This window comes from Pristis pectinata, chromosome 3 (assembly GCF_009764475.1).
Source record: "Pristis pectinata isolate sPriPec2 chromosome 3, sPriPec2.1.pri, whole genome shotgun sequence".
NCBI classification, from domain to species: Eukaryota; Metazoa; Chordata; class Chondrichthyes; order Rhinopristiformes; family Pristidae; genus Pristis; species Pristis pectinata.
The window spans coordinates 30,418,553-30,445,680 of NC_067407.1; the positions used below are offsets into that span (position 1 = coordinate 30,418,553).

General features: G+C 37.5%; 1 protein-coding gene across 2 annotated transcripts in view; it reads right to left on the reverse strand.

Annotated features, from left to right (window-relative positions):
• The window catches only part of ipo13b (importin 13b), an 87,150-nt gene that overhangs the window by 52,398 nt on the left and 7,624 nt on the right, over nucleotides 1-27,128 (reverse strand). For both annotated transcript variants that reach the window (XM_052012586.1, XM_052012587.1), the window contains exons 2-8: nucleotides 20,220-20,953; nucleotides 11,223-11,363; nucleotides 10,123-10,264; nucleotides 3,593-3,759; nucleotides 1,971-2,091; nucleotides 1,663-1,810; nucleotides 236-417 (exon numbers count right to left, since the gene is read on the reverse strand). In XM_052012586.1, the coding sequence (XP_051868546.1) occupies nucleotides 236-417; nucleotides 1,663-1,810; nucleotides 1,971-2,091; nucleotides 3,593-3,759; nucleotides 10,123-10,264; nucleotides 11,223-11,363; nucleotides 20,220-20,953 (1,635 nt within the window). The remainder of the gene's footprint in view (nucleotides 1-235; nucleotides 418-1,662; nucleotides 1,811-1,970; nucleotides 2,092-3,592; nucleotides 3,760-10,122; nucleotides 10,265-11,222; nucleotides 11,364-20,219; nucleotides 20,954-27,128) is intronic.

The following is a 27,128-nucleotide window of genomic DNA, read 5'->3' on the forward strand; positions in this document are numbered from 1 at the left end:
AAAATTTATTAACTGTTTTATCAGTAGACTTCAAAAAACATTATTTTATTTTTCTAAATAAGTGACATGGCTCACACATGTAGTCATGCTGAGAAACTAAATTTTCTATTATAACTAAAGCATACAGCCCATGATTTCTAAATATCAGCAAAACATTTAGTTCAGTCTCCTAGATGTAAGGAGATATAGTAACTCGCTGCTGCGAATATAGTTACTAAGTCTCAATGATCATTACCTGAGAAACAGCCACAATATTAGCAGCATAGGGAGGTAGGTCATACTTGCATTCTCTACAGATCTTCTTCAGTGTGGAAACACTGGATATGGAAAGCTCTGGGTTGCCCAAAGCATGCAATACCAGCGGCAATACACTGTTGATCATCACTGGGTGATCAGCTAGCCATTCGGCTAGTGCACCTACAGTAGAAATTAGAAGTAATAGGATTTAGAACCAAAGATTACACTTGCCAAAAATGACACTGGATGACACCAAAACACCAAAAGAATATGAATTTCCAAATTTAAGTAGGAATGGTCTGAGTGAGCTCTAGGTTTTTGGTTTTATTTTGCTTAATGTTACTAAGTGATTGTAATTCAATTGACTTGGCATGCAATTTACACATAGCCAGCTTCTACTAACATCAACATAATAATACAAAAGAATAATATTGCAGTTGCTGATAACTGGAAATTAAAACAGAATTAGAAATACTCAGGATAGCAAGCAGTGTTTAGGAGAAAGAAACAGCTCACATTTTAGGATAATCTGCTTTTAAGCGGAGGGATAAATATTAGCTAGTACTCCAGGGATCGCCCCCTTGGTAGGTAGCAGGAAACTTTTCCCTAGAACATACGTGTCAAAAGCTAGAGGACATAAGATTAGGGTGAGGGGGAAAAGAGGATTAATAGAGATTTGAGGAAGATTTTTTTCCCCACCCAAGGAGCAGTTGGAATTTAAACACACTGCGCAAATGGATGGTGGATGTGGGTACTCGCACAACGTTTAATACCTGTTCAGGCGAGCAGATGGACCAAAGGGCATGTTTCTGTGCTGTATACCTCTAACCTCTTACTCAAAAGTAGTGCCATACACCTGCAAGGGCAGATGGGATCTTGGTTTAACCTTTCACCCAAAAGCAGTAGTTGTCAGTTCATAAAATGGGCAGAGCAATGGTAGCTGGAATTTAATCCTGATAAGTGCAAGACAATGTACTCTGGGACAAGCAATGAGGATAGGACATGTACAATGAATGGTACGGCCTGAGGCAGTATTGAGGAACAGAGCGACCTCAGTGCGCAAATCCAAGGATGTTTGAAAGTGGCAGCACAGGTAGATAAGGTGGTGGGGCAGCATCTGGAATACGCTGAGGGTGGCTGGAATCTGGAACACGCTGCCTGAATGGGTGATGGAGGTGGGTACTCTCAACTTTAGTGAAATATCTAGACAAGGACTTGAATCACCAACACATAGATGGCTACAGACCAAGTGCTGGTAAATGGTACATACGTTCTTGATGATCAGCATGGACATGGGCTGAAAGGACTGTTTCTGTGCTGTATGACTATGACTCTGAGGTTATCCTTAGATTGAGAGCAAGCAAACCATAGCTATTAGGAATAGCTACCTCACTAACAAATATGTTCAAAAGCTATAAAGCATACCTATCGTAAACATTACTGTGTCAGCTAACTGCACATTACTGATGTTTATCCGTGGGATAAGACCAATCAATCCTGGAATTACGTCGGAATAGTTGACATCATTGGTTTCTGCAATAGATTGAAACCCATACAAACAGGCCTCAATGTGCTAAACAGAAAGAGGAAAAAAAGTCATACATACATCAAATCGAGCACTTTATAATTGTAAAGAAATTAGGATACAATTTATCCTAAATGTAGATTAAGTATTGTATTTACAATAAATTGAACATAAAAAATTATTAGTACTGGTGCAATCTTGTATTCACCTGCCATGACGTTGGTTGCTCAGTGTTAGTTAAAAGTCTTCCTAATTTGTCATACAGATTACTTAACAGTTCAGCTCCCAGCATTTCGTATACATACATCAGAGTGTCAGAGATATCAACTCTGCCAAGGAAAGATACAATATATTAAAATAATTATGCAAAATTATAAATTATATGCATCAAAAATTACTCAAACATTTTAAACATACAACTGAAAATCCAACTTTAAAATTTGCAAAAAAAGTATCAGAATTCTTTATTTCATCAAATGAAATAGAGCATTAATCAAGCACTATTTGCAGGTGTATAACCCATAATAGGTGATGCTATAATTAAGGAATTTAAGATTTTAGAACGAGAACACAAGAAATAGAAGCAGGATAATGCCATAGGTACCACTACACTTAATTTCACTATTTAATAATATCATGGTTGATCTATGACTTCATTTTCTTACCAAAACTGTAGATTTGCCAGGTATCTAAAAATATATTAATTTTAACTATCCTAAATGACTGAACATCCATTGTCTCCTTGGATAGCGATTTACAAATGCTTCAACAACACTGATATCTGACAGCACAAAGCACTTTACAGCCAATGAATTGGCATCAAGTGTAATTCTTGTTGCAATGTACACAAACATTGTAGATAAATCGCACACAAGAGATAACTGACAAGATAATTTGTTCGCTGAGCAATGTTTCAGTTAAAATCTCAGCATCTGTTCTTCCAGCTCTGCTCTTTAAATAGTATCATGGGGTTGTTTAAATCCTCCTCACAAAGCAGAGTGCATCAGTTTAAATTCTCATTGTAAGACAACATCCCTGACAACACATTTAATATTTATTTCGGTACTGCATTTAAGCCTAGGTTTAATGCTAAATGTCCTTGAACAGAAATTTAACACCCACCTTTCTGGCTCTCAATATTTTCACCACATTTTTCTCAAGGAATTGATTTATTTTTAGGCCAGTTCTATGATTGCCAAGAAAAATATTTCTCCCCAATTTTCTTTAGCCTTGCTAGGTATTCATACTACATACTAGCAGCTAATCAATGCCAACCACTCCCAATCCAGACCTCACTTTTCCAAGTGCCAGTTCTAGTAAAGGTCAATGCATAATGTCCAGAAGTGCAAAACCCAAAAAATTTTATACCTATCCTTGTGATAAGGCCAATTATAGCATCCCCTAGAATGATCGTCCCTGCAAATGCAATCAGATAACTTAGAATGGAGTTCCAAATCACAGTTGCCTTCCAGATCATTCATCTACTAACTGAATGAAGCATATTGCAAATTACTCATAAATAGAAACTACCGTCCCCTTTTCAAGACTATCCACTAAATTATATCCTGCCCTTAAATAAAAAGACCTCCTCATGACAACAAGGGTGACATCAGGAATTCACAAAATGAAAAACAAAAATCAGAAGCATGCAACAAATCAACCATCTGCAAAGTGACAAAATAGAACTGCATGTGATCAATAATCTGCAAAGTGCCATCACCAGCTATTCAACAATCAAGTTTCAACAATCAGCAAGCCAAGAAAAGAACAAGCAGCTTACAGGCCCACAAACACCCAAATATGTTCTGCTGTGAAGAATTATTTCCTTACCTGTATATTCTAAATTGTTCTTTTTCATCAGAGGACCAAGAGGAATATTCTTCATCTGAAGGGAACTGAGCCTTGTGGAGCAGAACATCAACTAATTGAAAGTAAACAGGACGATAAACTTGAAGATACACCACCTGTTTCTCAGCTTCAAATGACATTATATCATCCTACATGTCAGACAAGAAAAAGAAATTCTTGAATTAATAACTTTCAGCAAAACAAAACAGGTTCCCCTTCACTTTTCAAAGATAATTCCTAGCTACACATCTGACATTGAAATTCATTCCTTATTTGAGGAAGGGGAAAACTTACTGAACTATTGAAAATATTGTTTTTGTTGAGAATTACAACTTTTCACATACAAAGAGCTAAGTAATTCTAATTTTAAAAAAGCAGCTCAAAATAAACTTTCAATTTTTTTTCCAACTCCGTTATCTTCTACCCAGTCAACATTATTCGGAAACAACTGAATTTCTACCAAAAAGTGCCTCTCAGCTCTAAATTGAGGTTAGGAAGTTCTGGAAACATTAAATGGAAAAAAAATCATTATTTCCCTGTCAGATTGCATTGATGGGGTTGCACTCTATTGGGCTGAGGAAGGAATTACATTCAAGTTAAACTTAAGTGGAAAGAAATTGAATGAAGTATGAGGCTAATATGGCAAAGTTTTTGAAAGCTTTTGATCTCTCAAACCAAACCAGCTCAAGCTGACAGGTTGGAGGCAAAGCAGTTACAGGCAACTGCATAAGTAATGACAATATCTATAGAGAAGAAACTAAGGCGGCAAGAACTTGACTTCTATTTAATGGCTACAGAAGAAAGGTGCCAAAAAATTCCTTGCAAAAGGCTAATTCCCTTTTATGCCACATCACAGGAATGGCCCCACTGGAAAATACATTATAAACAGATACAAAATATTGGGTTTCTCACCAAAAGCTAGGCATCTCATGCTTGCGAGACTATGCATACGTACATAATAGTTTTAACATTAAAGTTCTCATCCTAACTTTAAACTCCTCCATGGATTCAGCTAATCTCTTTAACTTCCCACACCAGTAAAACCTACCAAGATATCAGTGCTCCTCCAATTCCACCTCCTGTACATTTATATCCATAGGTTTTGTGTGCCAACATCTTGTGATCATTTGGTCACTGCCATCCTATGCAATTAAATGGAGTCACTATAGAAGTAAAGATGCGGTTTCCAGTGCAATTGTCCTTGTTTCTGGTAAACTTTTGATGAACAACTTAAACATGACATAAAATGTAGCATCATTAAGAAAATTTATATGGGTAAATTTCAGGACACTGAATCCTCAATCAGGACATGATTGTCTTTCGCAACTTCTGAGTTTTCACTAATACTTTGAAAGTTAATGATAGTAAATGATTGAAAATGTTTCATAGTTACTTGATTAATTGGGCTCTCATACTGCCAATGTTTAAAAATACTGCTAAAAGTTGCAGTTGTAATTTCTGAGGAGAAAATAAAGATAATAGAAAAAAGTGAGAATCACAAAATCTATAAAGATGCCCAATGCAAATAAGTATTTCAATAGAATGAAACTTTAAAAACATTGTTGCCATGAACCTTGGAAGTATACAGCAAAGACAGGAATGTTTTCATCTTACATTTTGACCTAGCTGTGAGACTTGGTATTTGAACAATAATTTTTAAAAAAACCTTTGCTGTAAATTTATTCAAAATATATAGATATAGCTGGCATTTACTGTCCAAGTTTTATTGTCCCTGAACTGATGAAGCATTACATTGGTGGGTCTGAACATGCAATAGGCAGAGGAACCAGATGGGCTTCCACAGCAATTCCGTGATTTGTGATTTCTTGGTTAGCATTACTGAGACTGATATTCTTGGGGGGGGGGGGGGGCGGTGGTGGTGGTGGTGGAAACCAGATTTAGTTGAATTTAAATTCCTTAGCTGTCATGAGAGATTTAAACTGATGTTTCTGCATCAAAGGTCCAATAACTTAACTATGTTAACATTCCTTTTAGTACTGAAAAAACAATGGTAAAGATCTTCATTTTCCTCAAAATATGTTCACTGTCCACTCTCAGTCCTGATGTAGGGTCATGACCCAAAATGTCAAACCTAAAACCCACAATTCCTTTTCACCCGCACAGATAATGCCCAATGCTCCACATTCCAGAATCTGCAGTCTCATAGCCTACATAAGCGGGGCACTTAATTAAAGCAAAAAGGGGGGGGGGGGGGGAAAAGGGGAGCATTACCCATCACACAGAAGTGCTTACTGATGGAGTGCTTATTTCATAGTAAGGAAAGTTGGGCAGTGAATATACAAGCCTCAAGCTACTTCCCCACTGCCACTACTGTACAGATGGCATCAAACAAACTGGTCACAAACATCCAATATCAACATAAATGAACTTTGTGGAATTACTATGGCTGACCACTAAAAAAAAGGTATTCCTAGTAACTTGCCTTAGGTGATTCTAATAACCTGCTGCAAGAAATCAGTGGGCTGGTAGTTATCATAGTTCTTAACATAAAGCAGTGCTATTCTTTTACTCATTACTTAATTAAAAGGGAATAATACACACACACACACACATTTAACAGAAGTCTACAGACAATAATGAAACAAGAAGTTGAACCAAGTAGTAAAGATACAAAAATAACCCACTACTGTAAAGCTCAATAGACCAGCACTCTACTCAGAGTTTAAAAGAATGAGAGGTGATCTTATCAAAACATACAAAATTCTTGCAGGATTTCAGGTTAGATGCAGGAATGGCATTTCTTCTGGCTGAGGCATCCAAAACCAGGAATCACAATCTCAAAACAAATGGTTGGCCATTCAGGACCGAGATAAAAAGAAAGTCCTTCATCCAGAAGATAGAGGTTCTTTGGAATTCACCACCTAAGGGAGCTTTAGAGGCTCAGTCATTGTCTATTTAAGACTGAACAATAGATATTAAGAAAATTAAGGAACATGGGTTTTATACAGGAAAGTAGCACTGGCATGTTTTTGTGGAATGGCGGAGCAAAAAAAAAAGGTGGGAGGGCGGGCGTTGCCTACTCCTGTTTTTACTTATGTTCTTATTTTTGTAAATACTAACAATGTCATAGCCTTGATTGACCTACTGTACACCTTCCATTTCCTTCCGTACGCAGGATTCAATACCAACTCACAGAATTGAAGCAGGTATACAGAATACAGGCACATCATTGGACATTTGTGCTTTTTTTTAAAAACATAAAAGTGCCTCATCACACCAATTATTTACAGTTTCACAAGAGAGATTAAAGCTATTCGCACATGACCAAATTATCTAGACTATAATTAAAAATACTCTGCTTCACGAAACACAGAAACTGGATAGAGGCCAACATTCCTAAATGTCAATGTCAATCAAAAGATAATGAGCATGTAAATCCTATCATGAAACTTATCCCATAACTAGATGTTGAGGCATGGTGTAACATTCACAGTTTATTCAATGTGTGAAGTTGCAGGTCAAGTCAATTTTTCAAATCAGTAAATGGCAGGCTTTGGGGAACTTGAAGAGTTTTACTGAAAACACAATATCTATTCAGTTGGCACTATACTTTGGCACATAGCAATTCTGATTTATAGACAGTTTCCCCAAACCTTCAACTACTTGACAGTACACTGACTAAAATTTTAACAGTAATTTTATCCTGAGAATTTGTATCTTAGTCACGTAAAATTATTAGCACTTCAAGAGCTCTGTTATATCATTTTCATCAATTGCTTATTATAAACTGTCACTTTAACATTGAGAGTTCAAAATAAGAGGCTGACTGGGAATGAAAACACTGCTTTGCAATGAGCTTTAGCAAGCAGAATACCAATTGTAAAGATTTCAGTTCCCAAGGTGAGGGCAGATCAGTAATGTATACAATTTAATTGGTAGTTTATTCATGTATATCTCACATACAACCACTTGCATGAATTGCACTACGACCTCAGATATATAGTTTATGAATTCAAAGCCCAGCATGGCAAGTTGCGGAATGCAATTCAATAAATCAGGTTATTTGGGGGCTAACACTGGAAAAAGGCTTGATAAGAAATGCAGGATTACCATGGAAGCCAAACTATACATAGCACTCAAGATATGGTTACACCAAAGTCTGAACGATTAAAACAAAATTGAAAGGCATGGAATGCAAAAGGCCAAGATACCATGTCCTCAAACCTCCTGCTGTACCAATGGATTTGCTTTGTTTTCTATGAACCATCACACACAAACACATTTACTAGACTCTCACTTCAAAAAATTGTGCTTTTTCATTCTTCCTAGGGTGAATAACCTCACCTGTTACCACAATATACATAATTTGCTACTTTTATACTCATACACTTTACCTATCTTTATACCTTTGTGAAATCTTTACAACCTCAGTAACGGATTCCAGAATTTCAGCAACAACTCACCAGGCTAAATAGTCTATAGCTCTCTCTCCCTATACAGTTTTTTTTCCTCTATCCAAATTCTCTGCTCCAAAAGTCAATGAGTTCCAAGATATCCTGAGACAGAGATCCATACGTTATTTGTCAAGGATATCAGGGAATATGGAGGCAATGATGTTGACGCACATGTCACCCATACAAAAATCAGTAATGGAATTATAATTTGTACAAATTGGAAATCAAATACTGTTACCAAAATAAAAAAAAATCTGCAAGCCACATTTAAATCACACATTTTAACATAGTAATTATGCATCTCATCTTCACTAACTTGAAAAAGCAACTATTTTTGAATGACTTTTAAAAAAAGGAACTTCAAGAAGCTTAATCATCAGCACCTGAATTGACAAAGCATTTTAGACAACTGAAAGGAAAAAAATTACAGAACAGAGACAAATCTTATCCATAACTACCGAGCAATTAACGCTAATATACAAACAAGCATTTATGACCTACTTAGCTTACAAATAAAAGGTTTTAATTTTATTCAATAGAATGGCTTCAGAGGGAAGAGAGATTTCAAATGTATCTAGAGCAAAATGGTCGCAAATCAAGGTTTTGGCTTCATTGTATATCTTGTCTAATTCTCAAAACCATTTTAAATTGGAATAATGATGCCTGCATTTTTTAGTCAATTTGCAGTTGATCTTTCAGTGGTAGATTACTATGTATCACTGCAAGAAAATCAAAATCATCGAAATATCCTCTGTGTCCACAAAACAAATCACTAGTTGCACAATAAGTCATGAAAAGGTAAGAAACAACAGTTCACTTTGCTGAATTTCTAATTATTAATTCACTCATGACTATTTAATGAAAGGCATTTCAGAAAAAAATAAATCTCACAAGGTCTCTTTGTATCAACATATGGTGATTAAATGTGGTGCACCTTTCCACTTTTTAATTATAGTTAAGAACCTGCACTCCAGATAAACAAGGCATCTGTAACATCACCAAGTTCAAGCAGAAAGGCAATAATTAGAAATTCAGCACAGTGATCTGTTATTTCTTACCTTTCATGACTTACATGCAACTAATGATATATATATATATTTTAAATCGTTCTAACTGCATGTAACGTCTGGAATAACCAAAATCATAAAGCACCATGTAATTTTGAACTCTGAACTGAAGTATGTTTCAGCGGAAGAACATGATGGAAAATTGACCATATCTTCGGGTTCACAGTAGTTGTGAAAAAGGACAAAGAAAAACCAAACGCAAATTTATTTTTCTGGAAGAAGGCAAATTTCAGCTAGATGAAAAAAGATCCAGTCCAAGTGGACTGGAATCATGGACCAACACAAAACAATAAACGAGCTATCAGAGGCCATTTAAGAAGAAACAGTGGGGATATATATGAAACAAATATCCACACATTAAAAACAATGTCATCAGTGTGAGAGAGGATGCGCCAGTAATGAAGATCTGATCACTCAAACATCATTCTTTATATTTTAACACCAATATTTTCAGATGACAGTGTTTTAAATGGGTTATTGAATTTACTCAGGTTCCTGCATGTCTCATGTCACCTATCTTTTATTGTCTCAAACAAGCAGTTCAGAAAATAGCAACAATCTTTGTTGACTTTGGCAAGCATAATTTCATACAAATCAGACTTTCAAAGATTCAGCAATTCCTGAAATTTCTTAGTTCTAAATGGGAGGATAGAAAATTATAAGTGGCCATTGTCAAAAATAGATGTGTGTTTGACAAAGATGATTTCAAGAAGGTCTTGTCTGCAGGTTTTTGAACAAATATTTCTAATCTAAACTAAAAGCAAAAAAATCTGGATGCTGGCATTCTGAAACAAGTAAAGGAAGGAATAATCAGGTCAGGAAGCACATCGAGTTAACTTCTTTTTAAAGTAATGTTCAAATATTGTCAATTTTCCATGGAAAATTCAAAAATCAGAATATTTCTCTGCAGACTAAAGTGCAAACCATGAGAGAGAGAGAAAAAAAAAAATCACACTATCCATTATTCTGCAACAGGAGTTGGCATGGTATATTTGGAGTTTATGTGCAACCATAAAAATATTTTTCATACCTGTAGAGTATACCAAAAGGTAAGGGTTAAAGAACTCGTAGTTTCATTCACTGGGTAGTGGCCTGGAATCCCTGTACAAAACATGATCATGTTGACAAGTGCAAGAAAGGTCTGCCAGTGCTCAACTTGCTCCAACAATGCTCTGTACAGAAAGCAAGAAGCTTTAGTCAAGAACATTTCCAATAAATACATAGCCACAACATAATTCAGGAGCAGAAAAAAATGCAAAAGGTAATTCATAAACTCTGAAAGCTTTAGCTGATATTCAATATTTTAAAACTGATATCTTAACATTATTACCATTTGGTTGCTGATGGATGGTCCAGGTCTTGCTGCAACCAAACTGTTCAATGCAATAAAGCAAATTTTACTTAAACAGTGCCTCACACCAAAATAAATATAAAGACCTTATCAGTAGATTCACAGAAATCACATAAAATTAATTTCTTTCCATACTTACATTTTTTTGATATTCAAATTTACATGACAAAAATATTGTGATCCCTTCATGGTCAGACAACTGGATCTTACAAAAATGAGATTTACCTGGTAGTAATCAACAAATTGTCTAGGTAGGCTCTTGCCCCTAGCGTGGTTATAATGCCCATACTTTATTATTTTTTCCCAATAGCCATGCTTTGCTGTAGTTTGAGAAGTAAAACATGGAGTTTCACTCTTTTTTTTTCCCCCAACAAAATTACTCCCTCTTCAGATCACTTAATTATCAATTTGATAAGTTATTGCCCTGTTATTTTGGCATAAGTTAATTTATTGGCTGAGGTCCTGATACATTTGCTTCGTCTACTGATATTTTCTTCACATTCAAATCCCCATTGTAATTCATACTCCCAAAATTCAAAACGTTCTCAACATTCACACATTGGCATATCTGAATGGATTTCTCACATAGGAAGATATGATAATAGATCAAAAAGCTTCATCTAAATATTTCAAACCAAAGCAGACCATTTGTTCAAGAAAAGCAAAATTCACTGGGCTTTAGTTTTAGTTTCACACGATTATCCAGAAGGTGAGTTAGCATTGTAACAATTGGCAGAACAAGGTTGAAATACAAAAGGTAAATAAAAACACTGTAAAACCTTGAGTGATTTTCTCCAAGTGCCACAGCGATTCTGCAGATGCCATGTGATGTTTCCATATCTCCATTTTGGACAGCTTGTCTCAGCTGCTCCTGCAGCTGCAAGACCTGAGGGATCAGCTTTAGTAAAGTGTTTACGTATCTGTAGGTTCCCAAAAAGAACCAAGCGTTAAAACTAAGAAAGAGAAAATGCACATGATATATGATAATCTTTTAGCATTTCAAATCTATAGCAGTTATCAAATCCCAGGAATATTCCAAACAATCAAACAGATGAATGACTTCTCAAGTGGCATAAATAGTCAAACTACTGATACCAAGTTTGATTTTCCTCTTCAGGATTTATCCACTAATGATGTGCCAGTCCTCTGCAAACCTCTAAATGACAAAATAAGTAGGTCGAGCAAGTAAAGTAAAATAACCAAGCTCAAAGAAATGGCTCGGCCAGTTTGTTACCTTACAGGCTGTGTAACCCACGGGATGAACTCTACATCTAAATGCTGATTCAGTCAGATCAGGAAGGCTGAAAGATCAAAAAAATTGCAGTGCTGGACATCTAAAATAAAAACAAGGTGTTGAAATGCTCAAGAGATCAGGCAGCATCTGTGGAAACAAATGGAGTTAACAGTCCAGGTAAATGAATCTCCATTAAAACCAAGAAGCCGATCTATTCGACAGCTCCTCTTCACTAATCAAGTACAAATGCTTTATACCAACATACAGACTAGTCTAGATGGCAATTCAAAACCTGTAATATGGTTAGACAGCCAAGTGCATAATATACTCCATGTCCTCTTTTATATCACAAATTTAAAGATACCAAATTAACTTCAGTACTCAAGGGACCCATGCATTCAAAAACCAGGATTTCTCAAAATCAAAAGCAATTTGCAGGATGTAGCTAATGAAAAATAATAGGGATAGAAAATTTTCAAGTAATGCATTAATAGATTCTGTTTAATATGGAAATTATTACATTTGAAATAAAAATTACAATAACAAAAGCTATGGTGGTTAAACTACAATTGCCCTGTCACTCTAAAAAAAAACACAAATCTGCAAATAAAAAGTTAAATTGTCAAAACTACAAGCAAAAATTCTTAAGACCTGCAATGAAAAGAGACGTTTCACTGACTAAAAACTCAAAAATGAGGATTAATAAAATCAAAGGGCAGCATAGTGGTCCAGATAGTAGAGCTGTTGCCATACAGCTCTAGTAACCAGGGTTCAATCTTGACCTCTGGTGCACCCTGCAGTCTTTCACTAAAACTGTGAAAGAAAGGAAACAAGTTACTTAAGCTGCAGAGAGAGGACACGACAAAGATAGAGTGAAAGAATGATAGAGTGAGGCCAAGGTTGCCATCATGATAAACCACATAAATGAGAGATCAACAGGGAGAGCGCTGTGAGAGAGCACGAAAGACAGCATGGAAACAGGCCCTTTGGCCCAACTTGTCCATGCTGATCAAGATGCCCATCTAAGCTAGTCCCATATTACTCCAAACCTTTCCTATCCACTTACTTGTCCAACTGTCTTTTAAAAGTTGTTATTGTACCTGCCTCAACCACTTCCCCTGGCAGCTTGTTCCATATACCTTGACATACAACCAAGTTGCACATCAGGTCACTTTTAAATATTTCCCCTTTCACTTTAAACCTATGCCCTCTAATTTTTGGGGGGAAAAATTTGCTTTCTCTGGGGGGAAAAGACTGTGTGCATTCACTCCACTTATGCCCCTCATGACTTTATATACCATTATATGGTCACCGCTCACTCCCTATGACTCAGACCCTCAAGTCCCGGCAACATTCTCGTAAATTTTCTTTGCCAGACAGAGAGAACAAACAAAAGGGCACGTTAAAGCTATGTATTGCAGGTCAAAGCTGTAGGAAATGGCCAGCAGATTAGACAATGTCAATGGAGAGGGAGAAGAAAATTGATATGAATAACCTACAGCAGAACTGATCTGTTCTGATTTAAACAAAGAAACAGTTATCAAGTCCAAAAGGCTGCAATGTGGCCAAACGGAAAATGAGGTGCTGTTCCCCGAGTTGGGCCTCATTATAACAGTCCAGGAGGCCACAGTCGATGAGTCAGAGTAGGAGGTGGATGGAGAATTAAAGTGATTGGCAACTGGAATCACAGGGGTGTGCCTAAAGACCAAATGCAGGTGATTCACAAAGCAGTAACCCAACATGTGTTTGGTTTCCCTGATGTACAGCAGACCACACATTGGGCACTAAACACAATACACCAGATTGGAAGTACAAGTGAATCACTGCTTCATCCGGATGGTAGGAAGAAGTAAACAGACAGGTTTGCATCTACTGAGGTTGCACAAGGACAATGGTTGGTGGGAATGGATGAGCTGACCAGAAAATTGCATATGGTTGCATATGAAAGGGGAAAGAGAGTGGATGATATATCTGGTGACAGGATCTCTACTTGGCAGAAATTATGAAGGATGATCTACTGAATGTGGAAGCTGGTGGGGTAGAAAGTGAGGACCAAGAACATTCATCCTTGCCATGTCTGGGAGGAGATGGGGGTCAGAGCAAAGTTACAGCAAATAAAGCCACAATTAAGAGCTTTGTCAACAATCACAAAAAGGAAGCCACAGTTAAGGAAAGACGAAGACATCTCAGAGGCAGCTGTGTGGAAAGTCTCATCATTGGAGTAGACAGAATAGAGACAATGGAACTGGAAGAATGGAGTCCTTATAGAAAGCAGAGTGGATAGAATTACAGTCAACATAGCTGTGGACTCTATGGGCTCGTAATGGATGTACGTAGCTAATCTATCTTGAGACAGAGATTCAGACAGAGAAGTGTCAGAGATGGACCATGTGAAGCTGAAAGCAGGGTGAAAAATGGCAGCAAAGGTAATGAGATTGTTGAAATAAAAGGAAATCGGAAATAAAAACAGAAAAGCAGAAAACATTCAGCAGGCCAAGCAGTATCTGCCGAATGAGAAATACTATTAATGTTTCAGATCGAAGACCCTTTGTCAGAATGAAATGAACAATGCATTTTTTTAAACTTTTGTACAAATATAAGAAGCAGCACCATTGCAGTCACCAATGTACCAGTAAAAGTTGAGGGAGGAGGTTGGACTAGGACTGAAAAAAGGACTGTTCCGTGTATCCCATAAAAAGACAAATGTAGCTTGGGCCCATGCCACTTCCCATAGCTACACCTCTGATGTGGCAAAAAAGTGAGTAGAGTTAAAGGAGAAATTCTACAATGTGAGAACCACATCGAGCCTGACGATTGAGTGCATTAATGAAGGGACACTGCTTCTAATCTAGTATATTGCATTCAGCACTTATGATTTTATCACCTCTACAGTGGAGAAACCAAGAGCAGATCGAGTGACTGCTTTGCAGATCACCTGCTATCAATCCCACTTAGATTTACCTGCCTGCGACCTCTGCACTGTTCTAATAAGACCCAAATTAACTCAAGGAACAGCAGATGGAAGCAGCCTTTGGGAGTCTATGTCAAATTCAACAAATTCAGGTAACCTGTTTTCTCTTTTTGTATCAGAACTAACCAGTTCTGCAGTTGGTTATCTACATTAACTTAGTTTCTCACTCTCCACTAACAATGCCCAGCCCACTGGGCATTTCCTGCAACTCTGACCTGCATTTTTCTCTCTGACAGCCCTCATTAAACTGTAAAGTTAGAATCCAGGTGCTGCCAGGTTTCAGTACCAAAACAGCCAGATCTGATAGTAGATGGTACAGCAGATGGTACAAAGGCACTCAGAAGCATCTCTCTAAACTGTATTCTACTTTTCTGTACTTCCAAAGTCCAAAACACCGTATAATACTTATCTGACAAATATGTGCCACTCAGGGAATCCCTTTGCAGAATCAAACATTCTCCTCAAAACTTGCTTTCCCATATCCTTGTATCATCAGCATATTTAGCTTTAATACTCAGTCCATTCATCCAAGTCATTAATATAGATTGGAAATAGTTGCAATCCTGGCCCTGATCCCAGTGCCAGTCCAAACACTTAAAAAAAACTTCAGCTTTGCTTGTGCCTAGCACTGAGCTTTGGTCATCCTCAATTTAAAAATCCATTTCATTTTGAGTTAGTGTAATTGCTGTTTCATTAATGAATTTCTGGAACTGCTACAGAAATCTTATTTTGAAAGCTTCTTAACATACAATGTTAAAGTTTAATAATATCAACATATATTCTCCAAATACTATGTCAAAGCACTATCAAGATTCCAATGTGAACTGGGCTCTCTCACAGGAAACTGTTATTACAGAATCCAGACAAACTGAATAAAGCTTTAAGGTTGCATAATAGCCACCACCATGATTACTAATACATATTCAATTTCAATGATTTTCTATATATAAAGAACACTGCACAATTGTTGGTAAATATGAAGCAGCATCAAATATTGCTCTGCACACTGAGATGAGTAGATTTCAAACTGCAATAAATATTTTCAAACATTTACTGAGTAAAAAAAAAATCAGGTAAAATATACTGAACGACATGGCACTTTCTGCATTTCAAAATAAATAACATCAACTTCTTGCAGAATGCAGAGATTAGGGCACCAACACAATTGTTCAGACAAGCACAACACATTTCTGCTCAGCACTCCCAACACAGCAAACCTTTGACTTCATTGGTCAACCTCTGACTGGAAGAAAGAAGAGCCAGAAAGATAATTATCCTAAATCTGTCCCTTCTCTCAGTTTCTCTGTCTCCGCCACATCTCTTCTCAAGTTGAGGGCTTTCCACTCTAGGAATTATGAAATGTCCTCCTCCTCCAGGAAATGTGACTTCCCCTCTGCCATAGTTGGAGACTTACAAGCATTTCCTCCACTTCCCACACATCTGTTCTCACCAGCCCCTCCCCAGACAGAACAGAGTTCCCTTCATCCTCACCTTTCACCCCACTTACTTGTGTGCTTCCGCCAGCTACGACAGGATCACACCACCAGCCACATCTTCCTCCCTCTTCCATCCCTTTTTGCATTCCGTAGAGACTACTCTCTGTGACTCCCTGGTCCATTCTTCCATTCCCACTCACCCCTCCCCAGCCCGTGGTACTTACCCTTGCAACCATAGGAGATGCAACACTTATCCCTGTCCATCCTCCCTCACCACCATCCATTGCATTTGGTGCTCATGGGGTGGCTTCCTCTACATTAGCATGACCAAACATTGACTAGGCAACAGTCTTGCAGAGAACCTGTGCTCCATCCACAATGACCATCTCGAGCTTCCAATTGCATATCATTTCAATTCCCCTTCCCACACAGACCTGTCTGTCCTCTGCCTTCTCCACTGCCACAGTAAGGCCAAAAACGAACTAGAAGAACAGCACCTCATACTCCGCTTGAGTCGCCTACAACCCAATGATAAGAACATTGAATTTTCTAAATTTCAGGTAATTCACTCCCAGCAGTCCACATAGGGTCCCTCTCCCTTTGTTCAGCTTTTCCATCCCACCCTCACCTAGTTCAATTTGCCCATTACCCACATATTAATCCACCTGGGTTTCTTCTCCTTTGTTCATCTTTTCTATCCCCTCCCCACCTGGTTTCATCTGCCCATTATCCCTCCTTATCTGGTTCCACCTATCACCTACCAGCCTCTGTCTCACCCCTCCCTCTCACTTCTATAATAAATCGGCTATCTCCTCTCTACACTCTCCGTCCTGATGTAGGGTATCGACCCAAAAGGCCGACCATCCCTTTGCCTTCATAGATGCTGCCTGACCTGCTGAGTTCTTTCAGCAGTTGATCTTTTGCTCCAGATTACAGCATCTGCAGTCTCTCATATCTCCCCCCTGTTCATTTCTTGCTGTGCTTTCTTCGGAGCTGGTACAGATTTGATAGGTTGTTTTGCCTCCTTCTATGCTGTGATTTTAACTGACTGATTGATGATCTGTGTAGTGGACTTTCGAAATGTAGCAAGTTGACACTTTCCATACACTCCATGCCTGCATTCCACCAGGTATGACTCCCTACATGAATTTGGCCACATGACCAATTAGTATTATTTTATAAATTACTTCAGTGCAGCTCTAGCTGATTTAACCAATGGCTTTCCCTCTTCTCCTTTGTGTAGATTCTTCACATCATTCAGCACCACTCAAACTTGTAGCGTCTTGAACAAGACGTCTGTATAAATAAAGGCTTGAATTTTAATTTTATCAGATTAAAAATTAATGAAAAACCTTCAAAGATCTACTTGATCATTTTCTTCCCTCTAGCCAATAAAACTCCAAGGCTGCCAGTATGCACAATTTACATTTTCTTTCATTTTGCTTTAAAAGTTCTGTATGTGGTTTTCATAACACACAACTTAATACACAGTCAATACCCATTTGGTGGTTATTGGAGTTCTGGTGATGATCTGGTAGATGAAGATAAATTTTAGAAATTGAATATGCACACTACTACTGTTAAGATTTCAATTATGTTGAGCTTTTGTAGGAGAGCAAAAAGTTGTTGCACCTCCTGAAAGCTTTTCTTTTAAATAACCAAAAATACCCATTTTTTGTCAAAACAAAAAAAAAATCAGATCCTATGCATTCTACTAGACAAATCCATTACTCAAATTTCTTAAAAAGAAAATGCAAAGGTAGGCACAGGGTCCCTATAAAAAGACTATGAATCTCAATTATTAGAAGAGACTTAAAATTAACATTGAAAGAAAAAGAAGCCAATATTAACATTGGAATTTGCAGAGTTCCAAACAGAAATCTTTTATTTATCCATTCCCCCCCCCACCCCCCATTTCCTCTACAGCTTGCAAGTCAGTAAAAATAAAAATTGTGCTGGTAATGAGGGAGAAGGCAATAGACAACTAGTAAGAGCCCAGCAGTGCAAGACTATTATACATGAGCACCTCACAGGAGGTGGATCTGCAGTTTGATTTGCACCATCTTTCATACATATCCCCTCGATAATAAAAATAGTAAGAAAACAAACTAAATAGTTTACATATTTTCTGAAAGATCAGCTTTTTAGGAAAGTGACTGAGTATAGGCTTTAGAATGTACTCAGGATTTGGGCAAACAAGAATGGCAGACACTGCTAATGCCATGATGCTCAGCTACTACCACTTTCAGAATTAATTACATTGAAAGGCAAATACTGCAACTACTCAAACTCTGAAATAAGAACAAAATAATCTTGAAACAAACATGTTTATCAGCATCTGTGGAACCAACAATTACAAAGTAACCTTAATTTTTCTTCATAACAAGAACTAATGGTGTGAATGCTTCACCAGCTCAATTCAGCTTTGATGGGATATATATTTAAAAAAAACAAAAGATGAACAATAATTTCTCTCTCCCCTCCCCCAAGTTGTCCTCACTAGTATTAAAATGTTTTTGAAGCTTGTTTTCCAAAATTGCATGTTTTATTGTTTTGCTTTCACATCACTATAATATTACAGTCAAGTACTTAAGCTCCTCCTGTATAGATGAAAGACAACTGGAAGAAAATTAGTTTAATAATGCCCTTACTAAACATCAAGTGATGTCTTGATACATTATTGGCACTGTTTAAATGCAAGTTATTGCTGGTGTATCTTTAGAACAAGCTTCAGACAAGTAGGAAGAATTGTGTATTTTAATACAATGCTGTACTCTTCATGCTCCCCGTTGACCAGAGGGAATGAGAATTAGAAATACTTAAAATGATATCCTACAATTTGGAGTTGTGATGACAGGTTGCCATTATTATATAATGAAACGGACAGTGGCTTTCAGTTTTCCACACTCTTAATTTAACATAGATATCCAGAAGTTGCTGTCAGTGATTCAGTCCTCCTCCATTAAGCTATATCTGTTTTGTAGTTTTCCCCACTGTAATCAAAAGAAAGTGACTAATAATTCATATATTTAAAAACTCTGAAAGTATCACTCTTTTCTCCATGAGCAGCAAGGTTAATATGGCATTTAAACATTATAACAGGAAACTTTGAGAATAGCTTTGTCTAATCACCGATCAGTGGAATTTTACTCCTTTGTTTACATGTTTTGTTTTACGAAAGTTATTTGAAGTTTGGTGTTAATTTCAATGTTTATTATAAATTTAGAAATCATATGTTAGTGCTGTATTGCTCTATGACTATTTATTTATTAGTTTGGTTTTAATGCTGTTTAGTTCCAAAATAAATCCTTCTTTTAAAAATGTCATTTTGCTCTAAGCAGATGGAGCACTTTTTAAGATCACAAAATTAGTACGTTTATACCAATCTGTGAGCAAATTCCACCTTGGGCTTTTACATACAGACTTATTTGCGCAAAGGAAACAGAACCACTGGAGCAAAAAAATGAGCTGCTGGAGGAACTGTGGGTCAGGCAGCAGCTGCGGAAGGAAATGGACAATCAACGTTTCAGGTCGAGACTCTTCATTTGGATTGAAAGAACAGAGGGGAGATAGCCAGTATAAAGAGGAAGGGAGGGAGGGGTGGGGCAAGGGCTGGCAAGCAATAGGTGAATCCAGGTGAAGAGGAGCTGATTGGGAGATGGAGTCAGGTGGGGAAGGGAAGGATAAAGATAGCATTGTCTCCACTTATCACCTTTCAGCCTCTGTCACATTCTCATTCCAGAAGGGAACAACTATCATTCAGAGAATCCTCTGGCAAATGTTCAAGATATAACTGAATAATTGGAATGCACTCTACATGGTTCCAATACAACTGAAACTATTTCTGAGGCAAAATGTAATGAAAAGGAATATCTAACCTAATGAAATAATTCTCTCCCCAGCTTAAGCAAGCTCTGTACAATTCAAAAGCAAATTAAACACTAAACATTAAATAATTCACTGTCAGTTTATAGCAATTTATTTTCTTCTGCTTTGGTACACAATCTAAACTGATATTCAAGGTACTGAATTTAAATATAGCAAAAAGGAATTTTAAACAAAACTTTGCATCCAGAACATAAATTGGTCTGCTAACACATCACAATGTTAGCTTATGATCAGCAGACTCCCTTACCTTTGGGCATCAGGTTGGGAAATAGCATTGACAAGGGCTTCAACTGCTGTGTCAAAGAGTTCAGCATTCTGTAGCGATGAAAATGAAGCCTGCATCAAAGATTCACAATCCAGGAGAGGAATGTCCAGTTGCACCCAGCTTGAGAAGCACTTAAGAGCCTTCTGGCTGATGAACACAGGGGAGTCTGTCTGTAGCAATTGTTGAAGAAGAGGAAAGACAGCACCAGACTCTTGTGCTAGAGCATTTCGTACTTCACCTTTCCGATACTGAGGCAGACGGCTTGTTTGGAACTCTTCAGGGAGGACGGTTAGCAGTTCCAGCAAAGCCATACATCTGGCTTTGCCATCCACATCTGAACTTTCAGTCTGGAACATCTTCACCATGTCACCTACTGCATTTGGCCATCTCTCAGGCATCATGTTGAGTGCCAGTGATGCTAACGCCACACATAGTCTGGTGAGCACAATCTTGGAGCCAGAGGCAAAACAGGCAATCTGATTGAAAAGTTGGGATTTCAAACTCTCATATTGATCTGAGGGTATATCATTCCAGTACCGAGAAATCTTGATGTGGAGAGCACTGGCTCCGAAGTATTGAATCTCAGGCACTTTATTTGGACTGAGCAGTGCCCAGCTAAACTGCCAGGCTTGAGGTGACACCTGTGCCTGCATCAGCCATTTCTGAGCCAAGTTCTTATTATCAATGTTTGGATCATAGTACAACTGATGCAATGCCTGCAAAGATAAAGAGGGAAAAATATGAGAACGACATTCTCTACCCAGTGAGAGCGGATAAGGAAGAGACATACAAAATAAACCATCCTGAATCTGTCTAATTTATAAGTAGTGAACTGCAGATAAAATTAAGCAAAGGATAACAAAAAAAATGTGTGCCCAAATACTGTGCATTGTAACAATGAAAATAAAAGTGTATATCTTTTGATTTACAGCAGTTTGGGAAATATAACCCCAAAACCAACTTCGAAAATAAGATGCAAATTATGTGCCAAAATTCCACTTTTCAATCTAAAAATATGTGGGGAGTGTACACAAGTTTGGAATCAGATACCATGAAGAAAGAAAGGAAAGAATTTAGTAGTCTTTGGAAATACGTAAGAAATTGATTAATGAACAGTAATGGAATAGATTGTTATGGGAACAAAGTTGGATGGAGAATGAGTATACATTTAAATATGTTAATATTTACAAATGCATAAGAAATCAAAAGGAAGAAACAATTTGATAGGCAAAACAGATCTCTAGTTCCAGATAGGTAGAATTATAGGAAATAGATGGAAAATAATATAGAAATCTGTACAGTCACAAAGAGACAACAATAGGACTGAGGAAAGATTAAAACGATTTTGCTACAAATGCATCTAAATAAAATGTCAATGTAATAACAGGACCTCTGAAAGTCCTCAATATACAAGAGCATCATTAGACAATGCAATACATTCAGGTAACTTAAAAATGCAGGAAACATCTTGGAAAGTTTCTTGGCAACAGTATTCATGGAAGCTCTTGATTTTTCAGAGTGAGGGCTGATTCTGTCTAAAAGGATAACATAAGGACAACAGTAATACTGATAAGGAAGCAAAAGTGAAGACATTGAAAGAGGGCAAGGTCACACGCCAGATGCTGAATATTTGTGAAAGCAAGTGGTCAATAAAATTAGTCAGTGCAGGTGAAGGCCTCCGGCAGATCTTGGAATCAAGATTACAGAGGGGAACATAGCAGTATTCTAAACTTAATACAAGTTCTTAAAACTGCACACCAACGAGAGGGATTAATTGTGGATTAAGCCTGAAATGTTAGTCTGAAGCAGATTACAATGAAATTTCTCGTGAGGTTTGAATTTAGCAGTGCAAATCAGCATACACGTTGGGACCAAAAATAAAGGGAAGATCAGGAAATGGATGTTACATATTCTGATTAGAATTAGAACAATACAGCACAGGAACAGGCCCTTTGGCTCACAAATTGTTTAAAGGGTCAATGGAGATTTTGAGATAGAGAACACGGAGGAAATTATCAATAAGGATTCCAACTTAATGCTATATATCAGGTTAGTACTTAAAGATTGAGAAGATGTGACAGTTAATGAAGTAGGTTTGTAACTACACAAAAAAAAAGCAGAGGCTGGTTATGCATCAAGTTATGTTGGCTGGTGGCAGAAAGTGAATTGTTGCAAGCCCCAAGAAAATAACGGCTCTTTACTACAAAAAAATGCTTTAGAAAGATCAGAGGACTGGACAAAACAAACTAAATATTCACCAAAATGTATTGAAAAAGGTACAATTGGATTCAGAGACCAATGGGAAATGGCAAATGAAAATGCAATGCAAGAGAAAAATGACGTGGCAACTTAATTACTTTGGAACTATTACCAAGTTATTAAGCTACAAGATATAGTGAAGATAAATGATTTAGGATACTGTGGAAAGATTACTGAAATTAATTGCAATGTGGAGTGACGGTCTCATCAACAAGAACATGAGGATTGTTTTGCATTTAACATTTTCTTGTTTTTTTCTATATGAAAAGCAATAGTCTTCCTTCCACATTTCAAGATCCCACATTATAGTCCACCTGCCAACAGTTGCACACACATTCTTAACCTGCTTCTATTCCTTTTGCAGGTTCTCTCACTTCACCCAGCTTCACATCATCAAACTTTAACATTTTACACATTGTATAACAACATAAAAAAGACACGTTGTGAATGGATGAGGGTCCAGTGCTGATTCCTGTAGAATCCCATTAATAACAGCCTGCCAACTTAAAAATGAACTGTTTACTCTTTTTTTCTTTGCTGTGTTGCTACTACATTAACGACGACTCCATTACCTGTCATCTTATGCAAGAATCTTTTCTGTGGAACCTTTCCAAATTCCTTCTGAAAATCCAAATAAACCACATCCACTAGTACCTCTTTATGTAATCTGCTGGTTACATCCTTGACAAAAATTCAGGATTTATCAACATCATTTTTCCTTCTGTATCATATTTCCTAAGTGCCCTGTTAGCACTATACCTGTAATGGTGAATTCCAGCATTTTGCCAACAAAAGGAGGGCTAACTAGACTACTGTCCTTTTTTCCCCCTATTTTTCAAGACTACAGGCTAGAGAGGAAGATAACTCCACACTTGATGGCCCATAGCACCTCACAGATATACAGTTCTGTGCAGCTAGTAGGGCAATTCTGAATCTGTTCCACTTAGCATAATGGCAGTACCAAAATGGAATGTCCTCATGGTTGAAAAAAAATGGTTCTCAAGAAGTACCATTCACCAGTTACTCCCAATAATATTAGAAACAAATTCATCTGCAATAAAAAGACACTGCCAAATATGTTCATGTTGGTTCACTTGCCACCTGCCCCAAGCCTGGTCTTTCAACTACTTTTATTGGGACTTGGTGGCTTGATTGTTTTGTGATAATGCAATTTTGTGGGATTCAGATGCAATCATGAAGAGTCCCTGAATTACTTCCATCCAACTGTATATCAATGTCTCAATATCTGATAGAACAAAATCTACTCCAAGATGCCAAAGGAAGAGGTTGGGCGATACTTACCATTCTGGAAACACTATCAGGTCTGGCTTTTACTTTGCTAGACTGATGGACAGCTTGGGACAAAGCAACAGATGTTAGTTATTGTTAAAGAGAGGATAGTGGGGAAGAGTTTCTGAAATGTGTTCAGGACAACTTTCTTAACTAGTATGCTCATAGTCCACCAAGGAAGGAGGCATTTCTGGATCTGGTGCTAGGGAAAGAGCAGGCTATTTGGATCATGCACCAATTACAGAACACTTCAGCTAAGGGCAATCATTATAAGATTTAGATAGGTTCTTTCCTTTCTTCATTAATAATCTAAAGCAGAACTTCTAAACAGCAAGAGGCTAACTTTAATGAGATGAAAATGGATCTATTAAGGACAAATAAGGTGATACACAGTTGGAGATGTTTAATGAGTACTTTGTGTCAGCATTTATTAGGAAAGTGAATGCTGAGAAATTATCAATACAAGCATAAATGGTGATGGTAATGGAAAAGCTGGCCACCCTTAAAATGGTTCTCACCTGGTATAAAGAGTTGGATCCCAAATAGGGAAGAGGGATGGAGATAACAAGGTTCTTCCTATGTAATTCAAATTTTGGAAAGATTTGAAGATTAACAGAAGGCTGAACAAAAGTTCAGAATCAAAAGTAGCCATTGTCTACATAGATTTTAAGGAAGTATTTGACAAAGCACTTCATAGAAGATAGGTTTACAAAATTAAGACTATGAAATAGGAAAGTCATTGTCAACATTGTAGACAGTCAAGGAGAGAAGAAAGAGTTAAATGGAAGAATTGAAAACAAGAAAAACTTGGTCAGCATAAAGCTGAAGGGACGATGAGAAGTAGGGTCATACTGACATTTGGACATCTGGTTAGTGTCAGTGGGAGAAAGTAGCTGCAGTAATTTTCCACCTGGGACAGCTTTACAATGCTGTGAACATTTTCCCCCACTATCTCTGATACCGAGAAACACAGACAATCTTGAGATACTGTGTACCAGGGACAGTATTGTACAGGTCTAATCTCTGATAATTGCAGACCAGGTGGCTAAGGTGATTATGGGAACCAGCAGGAATTTGAACATATCAAAGCAACAAGTAAATACATGGAAAAGGAGTCGACTTATAGCCATGTAATTGCTATAAAATCAAAGCAACATCTGGAAAGTTTACAAAGAAATATAAAAAGATGCCTCATGAGCTGATTAATAGCAATAACTTTGAAGACCAACAATTGCAGAAGACAACACCAAGTTTCTGACTCAGAGAGAAACTTGCTACATCGAACCTGGCCAGGTACATCTACAGCAGGTAATATCTGAACATAATTAGAGAGTTTTGGAAGTTGTGAATCTAACTAAAGATTTGTGTAACTAAAGAGTTAATGAAGATTTTTTGGCAATACCGTAATGAATCTTTGAGTTGTTTGAATTAATCATGATTTATAAAGAAATACAGTTAATAGCCAAAGTCATTGTCTGGTGTGGTTTGTCGTATGCTGCATTTAATTGGGTATAATTGGCAACAGCTTGGATTAAAATAAAAATCAAGGACAGAAAGCAGCAACTGCTGTAAATGGTTGCTTTTTTTTAAACTGGAGGATGGTGTTCCACAAGGGTAACTGTATACATGTGTGCATGTAATGCACAAATAACTTAGATGGTGATAAGGGAAGAGGTAAGATGGTAGTGTTCCATCTCCTGCTGTTGCATGGGAAGATGCTGTGAAAAGAAGAGTGGCCGATGGTAATCATGCAAGAATGAACCAGGAAATTACAGAGGGAAGAGGCCCTTCAGATTTCTGAAGGGGGAAGGCAAGATATGTCATAAGGAGCAGAAATGAAAGAAAATGGTGCATTGAATATGGTGGGCTGAAAGGTGAAGACAAAGGGAACCATATTCCTGTTTTAAAGAACTCATTCCTGGTGAAGCAGCAAATTATTTGTATATCTTCCAATTTGGTATATTACATTCAGTGCTCACCTCTACATTAAGGAAAATAAACACAAATTGGAAAAACATTTTGCAAAACACTTCTATTTAGTCTGCAAGGGTGATCCTAAACCAGTTTTAACTCTCCACCTCACTTTGACTTCTGTTTTTCGCCTCTTGCACTATTCCAATGAACCCAGCATCTCTTCTTCCAATTTGGCACAGTATTAATCATACTGATTAATCACAATTTTTGAATTCAGTCTTTCCAATTTGTCAGAACTGGTCATTTCTGAGCAAGATAATTGACTTGAACAGTTAACTCAGTTTCATCCTCCATAGATACTGCCTGATAAGCTGACTATTTCTACTGCATCTGTATCCCACAGTCTAACATCATTTCTTCACCCCCCCCCCCATTTTGATTCTTTTCCTCAAATATATCAGCTGCCTCAAAGACTTCAGTCCCCTCTCCACCTGCTTCAGTAGTCTTTCCTGGTAAACCACCTCATCAAAAGATGTTTCTACTCTGCAATATGTCCCCCTTCTCTGCCAAATAAAAATGTATTATATCTATCCCCGCCCCCCATCTCTAACAAAAGATAAATTGACTTGAAACATAAACTCCATTTCTCTCTCCACAAATGCTGAATATTCAGCATTTTCTGTTTTCATTTCAGATTTCCAAAATTTGCAACTTTTGGACTTTTTTTTTGAAAACGAGAATGGCTCCAAGATTGAGGAATTTTAGCTAGAAGGATAAGTTAGAGAAGCTGAAATTGTTCTCGTGGGAACAAAGGAGAATGAGAAGAGATTTTGTACAGACGGATAAGATTATAACACATGCCTATTCGCGGATGGGTCAAGGACCAAGAGACACAGTTTTATGACCTTGGGCATGAGATACAAGGGCAGGTACAAGGGGTGTGTTGAAGATTTTTTTTAAAGAAATGAAGTGCCATGAGTGAACTGGAACCTTCTGATTATAAGGGTGGTGGAAGCAATAAATTGTATAGGTACTTAAGGGAATTAAAGTTTCAGGGCTCTGCATGTAGAATAGTAGAACGGATCAGACTAGATAGCCCTATAGCTGGCATTGTCTGAATTTGGGCAATTGATCTCCTATGCTACAATGATTTCATGCTGGCAACACTATCTGGAGATAGTGATTGTGTAATAGAAAAAGAAAACTTTGTTCAAAATGCTCTTGCTAAACCCAACAGCTAAAAGTGAAGACACAAGAGACTGCAGATACTGGAATCTGGAGCAACAATCTGCTGGAGGAACTCAAGTGGGTCAAGCAGCTTTGGGGGGTGGGGGAGGGGGGAGAGGAATTGTCGACAGTTCAGGTCAAAACCCTGCATCAGAATGATAAGGGGAAATAGCCAATACAAAAAGGAGAGGGAGAGTGGTG